We start from the raw sequence: 12,558 nt of genomic DNA, 5'->3' as shown, positions 1-12,558 counted from the left end.
AAGGATTTGGACCATATGACGATCTTTGGGCCGTAGTTATAATATTTTGATAAAATATTAATACTATCTTTTTCTTTATTTACTTTTGAATTTCATCCTTTTATTTTATGAAAATTAAAGAGTTGTATTATATACTTTAATTTATTATAATAAAAACTATGATGTCGATATTTAGAAAAAATATTAAATAATTAATGGGATTAAATATAATAAAATATTAACTCTTGATAAATAAATCTCTCTTAATCCGTTTTGAGTTTAAAAGTTTAACAACCCCTAAGTCGGTGTGTGTTGGCTTCTTACGGTCCAAACATTTCTTTGACTTTTTTTCTTTTTTTAAAAAAGGGCTTGACCACATTCTACGTACGTGGCTTAATCGTAGCCGATAACAGTAATTTACGGTTTGACGGAAAGGAAACGCAACACGTGGCTTTCCGACGTGTGATTGGGGGCAACGGTGTGGTTAAAATACACGTGGAAGCGTACGATTCAGCCGACGAGAGGGTTGAGCCAGCTGTGTCCATCCAGTATCACGAACCACTCGATTTTCCTTGAAAACACCAAACAATTAATTTTTGTCAGATTTAATGACTTTTTTTTCTGGTTAGCTGTATGTTTGGTTTGACCAACACTGAAAAAATAGGGATTATTATAATGAAAAACATAGAAATATATATTGTAAAAAATATTTAGAGAAATAAAGTAAAGATTGTATTATATGATTTTTAATGAAGTTGTTAATAATTATATTTGATTTTTTATTTTTACATTATAATTTAAGACCAAATTATAAGAAAATAAAAATGTAAATTTTAATAATCGATGAATATAATAAAGCTTTATTACTCTATAAGGGACCATTTGTATTCTTTACCCATTTTCTTATTAGTTTGAAATGATTGTAAATTAATAAAAATTTTAATATTTTTAATCATTAATAATATATACACATATCTTACTAATATAATTATTCAAATCCAAAACATTAAGGGAGAATATCACACTACACTCTTAGTTTAGCCTATATGTGTTTACAAGGTCAGCTTATAACTTGTGGGAAGACATTTTTAGTTAAAGTAGTTTTCTAATGGATTAAATAATATTCAGTCCTTAAATTTTATGTTTTTATTTAATTCTTAGTTTTTTATTTAAGATTATATGATTTCTTTTTTCATTTATGACATTTTGTTAACATGACGCTCACTATAAGATCATATCACGTGAGACGGTCCAGAAATATTTCATTATTAAAAAGGATAAACTATATCGGAAGCTACATAACTATAGCACATTCATTTTGACTATTATTTTTAAATTTTTGTCAATTAGATCATTCAATTATTTAAATACATTCAATCAAATCACTTGCCGTTAACGGATGTGTTGACATGGCAATTAAAATGATTTTTATAATTACACATTTAGTCTTTATTATTTATATATTTAATCAATTTGATCATAATTTTAGTTTAATTTAATATATTAATCCTCCAATATTATGAGGACATTATGAGGACGTGTGTCATGAGACAATTGGAAGACTTTTTTTATATTTAATTTAAATATTTTTCTCCAACCAGATGGTGAGAGGAAAAGAAAAGAAACAAGAAAGAAGCCTGTTGCAGGAGGGAATCAAACCAAGGTCTGTAGGAGGGGTAAAACAAGCTAAAACCATTGCACCAACAACCACAATTGTTTATAAACTTACAGTTTTCTTTATTTATTTTATATTATAAGTAATGCCAGAAAATGAAAATAAAAATAATAATTAAAGGACTCAAGCCTAAGTCTATTAGGAATATAAAAACATTTAAATCATTAAAGAAAATCTAATTCTTAAATTATAATTGAATACGTTATATATATATATTTAATAATATAATATTTAAAATAAAAAATGTAATATTTTTAAACTAAAATAAATTCAATATAATATTTAAAATAAAAATAAGTTTAATATATTTTTATCTCTACTTTCTCTACAGAAAAAATATGCTGCAAGTTATTAGCAAATGTAGGTGTTGGTGCAGTGGTTGTAGCGTGATTCATCTCTCCTTCCCAGGTTCAAATAAGCTTCTTCCTTTTTTTTTTGTTTATTTTCCTTTCCTTGTCACTGGAGAAAAAAAATATTTAAATTAAATATAAAAAAGTCTTCCAATTGTCTCATGACATATTTTCTAATATTATTGGAGGATTAATATATTGAATTAAGCTAAAATTATTATCAAAATGATGAAATATATAAATAATAAGGACTAAATGTATAATTATATAAATTATTCTAACTGACACATCAGCACAATCGTTAACGGTTAACGACAAGTGGCTTGATTGAATGTATTTAAATATTTGAGTGACCTGGTTGACAAAAATTAAAAAATGATGGTTAAAATGAAAAGGTGTTATAGTTAGGTGGTTTCTTGTATAGTTTACCCTATTAAAAATGACAAAATTAAAAGATTAATATATATGGAAGAGATATAGGGACCAAATTAAAAAATAGTCAAGTTTATGGACCAAAGGTTGTTTTCACCATTTTCCAAGAAAAAATAAAAGGAAAAATTGCCAAAACGGTGTAGGCAATTAACTGAAAAGAGATAAAGGCATAAAGCTAATGACTTCGTAATTCACGCACCTAAAAGGCGCGTGGACCTTTGCTTTTCCAAAGGGTCAACCCTTGCATTGAAGTAAATCTTACGTCATTATCATCATTCGTTAGGTCATATATATGTTCAAGAAGTTGATATCATTTAAAAAAAATCTGAGTTTATATTTTGTGAATAATAAAAATAATATTATGAAAGTTTTAATTTTATTTAAAATTTTAATTTAAATGTCGTTATGAGACTAGCAAAACTCACGTTATTTAGATATAATTTTTCTTCAAAAATTTAAATATAATATTTTAAATATATACTAATTGGTGAAGATAATATTTACACATACGGGTCGATTTGATTAGCTCATATTCATTGCATATTTCTTTTTTAGATACAATTCATACAAATATTTTAATATTTTTGACATTATTTTTGTTTTATTTTTTTCAATCTTATATATGTTACAAATATTAAAAGTTACATCCAACATTATTGTCATGTAAATAAAGATACATCTTATAAAAATGAGATCAAGATAATATATTTTTACCGAAAGAATGCCACTTTCTAAATTTAATTTTCATATTATTTAATTAAATAAGTTTGAAATATGTGTTTATTTCTATAAAAATAACCTATTAATCGTTATATAAAATAAATAATATTCAATAAAACCAGGGAAAAATACAAAATGCCACCGAACAACAACATTGTAAAAACCAAACCCTAGAAGAGGCAAAGGGTCTAAAACAACTCTAACCAGACAAAGTGACATCACCTGTCTTAAAAACTCTAAAAAAAAGGGCCGTCCTTTACATTGTAACAAAGTCCAGTTCTACAAACAAACCAGAAAAGGGTAAAGTAATCAAAGCTCTACACATTTAAATACCCATTTCTCTTTCTCATACTGTATACTATGGACAAAAGTCTGGAGAAAGATTGATTATCATCAGTCAAAGCCGCACCGTTCATTATTTTTTCACAGCAACTCCATTGAAATCCTTACACAAGCAAGGAAAAAAACAAGAAGAAGCGAAACGCGGATTCCACTCTTTAAAAAGAATCCCCGGTTTTCACTTACTCTATAGAAGACATCTATCTCTTTTGTGTGTTGAAAACCAAATCTTTTGCTATTTCATCTATATACAAACATCCTTCGAAGATTCTACCAGCGACCCAAAGACTAGGATAAGGCTGAGAATCTTGGGTGCTTTTTTTTTTGTTTTTCCTCATTTCATTTGCTTGTTGAAGAACCAATTTGTTTTTAGAATTCAGCTTTGGTTTTATCAGCAATGGCGTCGGCAGCTATTTTCTCTTCTCTAAGGAGGAGAAGGTCGCCGTCTCTGGAGGCGTTTTTGGCCCCCGTTGACTTAACCGAGGTAGCCCTCGTTCAAACGTTGGCAACGCTCTTGTCCGACCTTGTTTCTTGCTATTCCAACAATGTTTTTTTCTTTCAACGGAGAAATTCTCGATCTTTGATTCGGAAGGTTGAAGTTTTCCTCCTCCTTTTGGAGTATTTGAGGGATTCGGGTTCTGGGTTCATGTCGGATCTGCCTTCAAAAGCCGTATTGTGCTTCAAGGAGCTTTATTTTTTGATTTATAGGTCCAAGATACTGCTTGATTATTGCTCTCAATCCAGTAAGTTGTGGCTCTTGCTTCAAAACCATTCGATTTCGGGCCATTTCCATGACTTGAACCAAGAGATTTCTACCCTTTTGGATGTTTTTCCAATAAAAGAAATCAATTTGAGTGATGATGTTAGGGAACAAGTTGAGCTGTTGCAGAAACAGGTTAGGAAAGCAATATTGTATGTTGATAAAAGTGATGAGAATTTAAGGCTTGCATTCTATTCATTTCTCGATGAATTTGAGAATGGGAGGATACCGAATCATGTCGAGTTGAGGTTGTTCTTTGTGGAGAGATTGGGGATTAAGGATGCCAAGAGTTGCAGCTCCGAAATCGAGTTTTTGGAGGAGCAGATTGTTAATCACGAAGGAGATATCGAACCTACGGCTTCTGTGCTTAATGGATTTGTTGCGATTGCCAGATATTGTAGGTTTTTGCTGTTCGGTTTCGAGGAAGATGAGTTGCAGTTGTCTTTTGGGAATAAGAAGAAACCGAGAAAAGGGTTGATTGCTCGGGAGATTGCGGATACGTTTTTAACTATTCCGAAAGACTTTTGTTGTCCTATATCTTTGGACTTGATGAGAGACCCTGTGATAATATCGACAGGGCAGACTTATGATCGGAGTTCGATCGCACGGTGGATGGAGGAAGGGCATTGTACTTGTCCAAAGACAGGGCAAACACTCATCCATAATCGCCTTGTTCCTAATCGGGCTTTGAGGAATTTGATCATGCAGTGGTGCACTGCTCATGGGGTTCCATACAATCCTCCGGAGAGCACAGATGCATCTGCCGAGACTTTTGCTGCGGCTTTGCCGATCAAAGCAGCAACTGAAGCCAATAGAGCTGCAGCAACACTTCTTATTAAACAACTAGAAAATGGATCTCAGGGAGCTCAGACTGTAGCTGCTCGTGAAGTTCGCTTGCTGGCTAAAACAGGAAAGGAAAACCGTGCTATTATTGCAGAGGCTGGGGCGATACCGCACTTACGAAAGTTGCTGTCATCCTCAAACCCTGTTGCTCAAGAGAATTCTGTTACTGCAATGCTGAACTTATCCATTTATGAGAAGAACAAAAGTCGAATTATTGACGAGGATGGTTGTCTAGGATCGATCGTTGAAGTATTGAGGCACGGGCTCACAATGGAAGCCAGGCAAAATGCTGCAGCAACATTGTTCAGCCTCTCCGCTGTTCATGAATATAAGAAGAGAATAGCTGATCAAGAAGAGGCAGTTGAAGCCTTAGCGGAGTTGTTGAGAGTGGGGGCACCAAGGGGGAAGAAGGATGCCGTGACTGCTTTATTTAATCTGGCGACTCACTCCGACAATTGTGCGAGAATGATAGAAGCTGGAGCCGTTACAGCGCTTGTAAGAGCTTTGGAAGATGAAGGGGTGGCTGAGGAAGCAGCGGGTGCATTGGCCTTAATCGTCAGGCAGCCAGTCGGGGCCGAAGCGGTGGGGAAGGAAGAAACGGCTGTAGCAGGGCTAATATCGATGATGCGATGCGGAACACCAAGAGGAAAAGAGAATGCCGTCGCGGCATTGCTTGAGTTTTGCCGCACCAGTGGGGCTGCCGCAACTAAAAGAGTACTTAAGGCCCCTGCATTAGCCGGACTGCTTCAGGCATTGTTGTTCACCGGTACAAAGCGAGCAAGAAGAAAGGCTGCATCACTTGCCAGAGTGTTCCAGAGGTGCGAGTATGCATCTTTACAATTTGGACAATCGGATGTCAGATATGCATTTGCAGACAACTCAGCCATGAACAATTCAAGTCTACCCGGCGATGTATCCGTCTCTATGTCCGTTTCAGTACTGTAATCACCTATACCAGTTCCCATTTTTGTTGGCAAATACATTTTACAGATTCTTTCATTGATATTTCGAAGAAAAAGAGTTCATAGAAGTGTACTGTTTAAATTACATTGATCTTATATATATATGTAAATCCAGTGTAATTGGAGCACATTGATCCAATAATACTGAAAAAGTGTTACAAGTTCATGGACAATTTAGCACTTAAACCAGCTGAATTTTGCTTGGAATCTAGAATTTTCTTGTCCCATGAGTGATATCAAGATTTAGTGGAGACTATTTGGCCCATTAGATTCTTATTGCTGATACATGTCATCAAGCATCATTGCTCTGATATTATGGTAATGGTGTTTGCTCAGTGGGGTATGGCCTTCTCCAATGGTATTTCCATTTTTTATTGAATGGGAGAAGCACCAAGTGGGGCAGGGGGATTGCCAACTTCCTTTGATAACCATTGGTGTCTGTACAAGTGGAATGATGCCTACTTTTTGCTTCACCTGCAATTGTATCCTATTTATAGACCCGAATTCGACTTGTTAAAAGGTCTAATTGTTTGATATCAACTACTCATTTAGAAACATTAGAACTTAAACTTTTGCATATTGAGACAGCTCATGAAACAACCTTGAATGCTGTATTTGTGCATTTTAAGATGCTTGAAGATTCATTACTGCATATATTGATTGTAAAGCAAACGCAGCAGCGACCACACATATCTTCTTCCTAATAATTGCTTAATTGTAAGGACGAAAGATTTATTGTGGTTATGGGGCCAATGGCCGAATGCACATTGATGAGCGTACGACTTTTATCCCACTTGAAAATTAACTAATTTATAAACTATAAGGTTAGTCACTAGACTTTAGTCTACATATCGAGTTGGTCATTGAATCTTAAAAAGCTTCATTTTTACCATTAATCTTTTAACCCAACTTGTTTTGCTTTGTTATTAATAAAAAAACTTTCAACATTGATTTTTTTTTATTATTGGATCATTAAATTATTAACAATCATATGGTATGACAGTTTAATGCTAACATAAAAGTTAAAAAAATGTTTCTATTTCATATCTTCCTTCTTTTAAGATAAGTTTTTTTACCTATTTATTTTCGGTCATTACTTAAAATATTTATTCTCGAATGTCTTATTGTCCTCTACTATTTTATTGATTTAGATTTTTTAAAAATCTCATTAAAATTTATAAATTTAAACAACTAGCTACCAATTTTAAAGGTTTAAAGACTTTCTCAAATGTTAAAAGATTTAATATTTTTGTTAAAAAATTTTAACATTGATAATTTTCTTTCAAGAGGAATAATATATCTCAAAATTAGACTTATCGTATGATCTTCGATTGAGGCCCATATATTAAAACATCAAACTTTCAAATTTTCGATTTCAGAAAAAAAAATATTTCGACAAGAAAGAATGGTAAAATATAAACATTTCAGTACCAATCTTTCTAGAGAAGACTACTAACAACAAATTGCAATTGACAAACAACAATGACCAAAGAAGTGACAAATTTTTGAAAAAAAAAATAAAAGAAGAAAAATCACATCACTGAGGATTTAACAATCCGGTAGCAAAAACAACCAATGTCAAAAGTATAACGGTTACAGTGAAACTTTCTAAAATTTAATAACTAAATTGATATAGAAATTAAAGTTTGGTGACTAACTATGTAGTTTACCCATAAAATAATTCGGTTTTCTGTCGAAACTTGTAAGCGACAGGAAACAATGTTTCAAATGAGCATTAATAGTAACTTGTACACAATTGAATTGGTTATAGTTATATAAAGCCGTCATTTTTATCAGTATGTGACCGCTATCTCCTCCTCAGGCAGTCAGCAGGGAAATACAAAATATTTTAATATTCTCGCCTTCTAAAAAACTCTTCACCTGCAACGCCTGATGAACTGTCAACGATATTTGATTGAATGACAAAATCTGCAACCAATTTATGTTCCATTGAAACGAGCTTGTTTCTTCAACCCAAGGTCTCCATATTTCAAATAAATAGAAAAGATGGTAAAACACTTAATTTTGGATTTGCCTGCAACACTCTGCAAATCCAAAATCATGTGTTTTACCAACTTTTCTATTATTTGGAGCATGAACCACGTCTTGGAATTGTTATTTTTCAGGTTCAAGCATCAAGAATATCATATCAGGGTGAGCATTCAATATCAAATGCTTGTGAACATATATACCTTACTTACCCCCAAATTAATCACACACAAAAAAAGGAACATGGCATGTTGTTCCGGCTGAATTATCCATATCGGAGCGACTCGTATCAGAATTATCCATATGGGAATATGATCCAATGACAACCCTCCAGATATATTCAACAGAGATCTATGTCCAAATGACCCATAGGTATGAAAAATTGAATATACCTGCGCCCAGCATTCATAGAATACCAGTGCGCTGGCCAAAGTTTTATAGTTCTGCTGATGCATTCTGGGGACTGTCATTTGGGGAAGATAGTGCTGATAGTAGGATTGGTATAATAATTCAGATGATGAACTTGATTCTACACACTCATGGCAGTTGTGGATCAAAAGCAGAAAATTTTGCAATAAAGCACACCATGGAACTAAAGCCTGTGAGAAAATTTCACGATTGAAAGGGAGGCTCTTGAAGGTAACTGGTGATTATCAGATAAAGCATCAATATCTGGAGTGCCATGGATCCTAACTCTGATTTAAGAACTAGACTCCAGTAGCAGAAATAGATCAGCCAACCAGAACTAGAAAACTCTTGGCATGTTATCTGAAACTAAAATTTGATGAAGACCATGCTCTTATCATCAAAGTATTTCATCAGGTATGGTTCAACCCAGATCGGACCGGTTATGACACAGACTTACAGAGTGAACAATGTTCATGCGACCAATAAATTTTCCAACGGATGATGAACAAATCCCGCCTCATCTAGGAGATCCACCATGAAGCATTATTATTCAATAGTTTGCTGAACCCCCATAATCGTCAACCACGACTGGATGGTTGAAAAAAGAGTGATACAGATGATATTCAGTAGAAAAAACAGATTTAACAGAGTCGAAGCAGTAAAGTTACACCAATCAATAGAAGTACACTACACTACACTACAAACACTTCAAAGGTAATATGTAGAGGATCTGGAAAATTTCCTACTACCTGAAGAAGTCAGTGCCTTTCAATAGCCTAACATGCATATAATAGGATTAGGTAAACCGTATACCAATAGGTTGAAGCTTAGAAGATGACAATGGTGAGAAAAAAGGATTTATAGACAAAAAACTCATATTGTTAATCACCGTTGGTACATATTTTCAAGATTTTAACAAAGCATGCAGACTGAAGATAATCATCACATATGCCATTGCCATGAAGTACAGGAACAAGACAACTTTGCAAATACACTATAAAATCAGTCAGCGTTATTCTCTCAAAAAATTATGTGAATCTGAACTATATGGAAGCAGACAAAAAAGGCCATCTAAATCACACTATAGCTGTATAGCACCAAAAAACAATTGAACATGTGAACGTTAATGACATGCTTGAGAAGATGAACTCAAACATAACTTATCTACTTATTTCCACATCACACCGGTCATACCTAGATTTAATACACTGAACTATTGAGGCACCAAAAGCCGTGAAAAATAATCAACAAATATCAAGTTCTATCTGCAGGAGTTAGATGCCTCATCTGCTCTGTAAGGTTATTTACATTCTTCACATTCCACCAAAATCTTCTCTGATCACCAGGTTTGCTTTCATTCTTTTTAGCATCCGAATCGTTTCTTTCTGACTGGATTTCCTGTGTATCAGTTGAACCAGGATTTTCAGTCAAAAATTGTTCCCAGAACATATCATTGACCCCAGCTCTTGGACGTTCGGTAGTTCTTGCAGGTTGTTCTTTTTCTGTAATAGGCTCAGATGTAACAACGAGGGCAGGCTCAGAGTTCATGTCAATCCTGGGGGATTTAGGACGAGCATCAATATTAAGCTGTATGCAAGATATTGATGGGGTTTCTGCACAACTTGTTGATTCATCTAATTCAAGGTTTGAATTACCTTGAACGCTAGTGTGACCAAAATCATGTACCACATTCTCCCAAAACACCATAGATGACTCTAATTGTTCAAATGGCTTGATGTTGGACAACGGTGCGAAATTTGCATTTTCTCTAGCGATTAGGGAATTGCCTGTCTGACTATCTTCAATCCCAGCTTCATCATATAAGTAAGCAATTCTAGGCAACCTTCTCTTTCTGTCATTAGCCTCCAATTGTGGTGTCGGATTTATAGCAAGCCCTGGTTTCTGCAAGACTTGAGCCACAGAAGATATCATTTTTCGCTGCCGCTGTTCCATATTCAATAAACGCTCCCTCAAAAGCTGCATTTGCATCTGAAATCCTTGTCGTGCCTGTTCATTCCTCTTTATCTCTAAAGCAAGCGACCCTTTTTCATTCCTAAGTCTCTCAATCTCATCCCTTAGATGCCGTCTCTCTGTTTCTGTTAATGAAGAAGCTCCTTGTCCTATGTGATTCTGCATGGAATGGCTATGAACTGGTTTGCGCCTGTGTATGTTTTTCAGAAGATTGGGCTGACCTCTTATAAAATCCTCATTCGCAAACTCCCACTGTTCGGGATCAATTTTCCTGAAACCCTGCCAAAATATTGAAATAATTTAATTCAAGCCATAAGAAACAAAAATGTAATCGAATAATAAATGCGGGGAGACAAAAAAACAAGTGGCTCACATATGTATTAAGCTGTCTGATAAAACTAGAAAAGTTATTGTGCTTGAAAAATCTGGGAAGTAAATCTCTTGCAAACTCGGGTGGATTCCATACAATGAAACTTTTATCACTTGAACTCCACGACACAATAGAATCCGTGGAAGGATCATCCACCATCTCATATGTCTTTGCAATGAAAGGAGGGAGAGAACTCGAGCTGCCCTGATTTTCCTCCATACCAAAATTCCAGTATATGTAATCTCAAACACCCTAAAGTTGGTTCTCAGCAATCAAATGTCAAGCAACTGCAACAATTACCCCACAAATCAAACTCTCAGACCACAGAAACGAACATCCTCACTCCAATAATGAATATCAATCAAAAGAATAAACCTTCAACCGCCCATATATCGTATGCAACTGAAGATTATTATCTCTTACTAATAAGGATCTATAACTTGCCAAAGGCTGTAAATCAAGATTCTCGAGTTCCAAATCTACAAATCTGAATCAAGAGTAAACCCTTGATCGTAGTAGCATCTAACATTGAACGTAAAGAAAAACAAGAGCTTCATCGACCTCTTAAAATCCAAAAGTCACAACCCAGATCAATACAAGAAAACCCTTTCCTCCTTGATAAAAACCCAGTGAAAGATGTCAGCTGCTTCAATGTAGGCAGAAAAAACCCTAAAAATCCAATTCTAACCCCTAAATTCTCCAAATTTCAATAAAATAAAACACTTTGTCCTTCAATCACAAACCATGCATCATTCAAGTTCAGCTTCAGATTGAAAACAAAAACAAACATCACTTGCAAAGTTCCTGTATTCAACAAAAGCCAAAATCAAAACAAAAATTAAACTAAAAAGAATTGAAGAAGAAAAGAAACCCTCTACAATTCTGTTACTACTTGGAAACTATCGATCATTTTACAAGTCGCTAAACAGTCTTACTACAATCACAGTCAAAGCTCTTTCATTCTAATTTTCTTGCAGAAGATGAAATGAAGAAAAGGAATTAGGAAAGAGACAAACTTGAAGCAAAAGCAACGTGAAAACAAATTAATAATTAGAATTTGATGAATGGGTCACGAGAGTTAGTTGAGTTGTTGTTACCTTAGACAGACCATATACAGAAAATACAAAAACAAAAAAAAAGAGGCGAAGTTGCAGAGGAGGTGATGACACCCGGACTTAGAAACCACCAACAAACAAACAAACCGGCGATTCGTTTTAGAAATCAGAGGGTTTTTCTTTCTCTTTCCTTGTGTTTCCCGGGAATATCAGGAATTCTCGATTTCTCTTTCTTTGAACCGCGTAGCGTAGAAAAAGATGATAGACTTTCTACTATGCTAGACTATTTTGTAATATTTTTTTAGGGTAAATTCACCCATTAATCACTCATTTTAAATTTATATGTAGAGTTTTTTGTCCATTTTTTATTAGTCTTTTTGCTATATGTATGTTACAGATTTAATATCTCTAATATAATTTGCTTTATTTTATCAATTTTAAAAAATTAATGTTAAATAAAATAAAAATTATTTAATATATTAAGTTCTGTTATTAGGATTTGTATTAAGATAATAGAGGTAGAATTCATTTAAAAGTCAAATCACTTTAATCTATTGTATAAATTATTTTAAGTTTTTATTGTTTCAATCATAATTTAACCTAATTTTTTCCCTTCAAACATATAATAATATACCTTGGAATAACAAATTTATTAACAAGAAATTGATTTGTGTATACCTATACGTTAGGATGGAATCAGAATGC

At 33.8% G+C, this 12,558-nt stretch overlaps 2 protein-coding genes across 2 annotated transcripts; one reads left to right on the top strand and one right to left on the bottom strand.

The window, feature by feature from the left end:
• The first annotated feature begins 3,871 nt into the window (after positions 1-3,871).
• On the top strand, positions 3,872-6,099 carry LOC120169746 (U-box domain-containing protein 17-like). Its single transcript, XM_039177869.1, has one exon. The coding sequence runs from the start codon at positions 3,893-3,895 to the stop codon at positions 6,041-6,043; it is 2,151 nt and encodes a 716-aa protein (XP_039033800.1). The 5' UTR covers positions 3,872-3,892; the 3' UTR covers positions 6,044-6,099.
• Positions 6,100-9,507: 3,408 nt separating this feature from the next.
• Positions 9,508-11,260, bottom strand: LOC120169747 (heat stress transcription factor A-4c-like). Its single transcript, XM_039177870.1, has 2 exons — positions 10,802-11,260; positions 9,508-10,707 (listed from the first exon to the last, which is right to left on the bottom strand). Exons 1-2 carry the CDS (start codon positions 11,015-11,017, stop codon positions 9,712-9,714), a joined length of 1,212 nt encoding a protein of 403 aa, XP_039033801.1. The 5' UTR covers positions 11,018-11,260; the 3' UTR covers positions 9,508-9,711.
• Between the last annotated feature and the right edge of the window lie 1,298 nt (positions 11,261-12,558).

The sequence above is a fragment of the Hibiscus syriacus genome, unplaced genomic scaffold, assembly GCF_006381635.1.
Source record: "Hibiscus syriacus cultivar Baekdansim isolate YM2019G1 unplaced genomic scaffold, ASM638163v2 tig00111769_pilon, whole genome shotgun sequence".
NCBI lineage: Eukaryota > Viridiplantae > Streptophyta > Magnoliopsida > Malvales > Malvaceae > Hibiscus > Hibiscus syriacus.
The sequence above is the reverse complement of the archived record's forward strand: the minus strand, read 5'-3'. Positions and strand labels throughout refer to the sequence as shown.

Bases quoted from the DNA above. Each gene is read 5' to 3' on its own strand.
- LOC120169746 (XM_039177869.1), top strand. From the start codon at position 3,893: ATGGCGTCGGCAGCTATTTTCTCTTCTCTAAGGAGGAGAAGGTCGCCG.
- LOC120169747 (XM_039177870.1), bottom strand. From the start codon at position 11,017: ATGGAGGAAAATCAGGGCAGCTCGAGTTCTCTCCCTCCTTTCATTGCA. The intron at 10,708-10,801 runs GTGAGCCACTTG...ATATTTTGGCAG, and splicing joins TCAGACAGCTTAATACATAT to GGTTTCAGGAAAATTGATCC.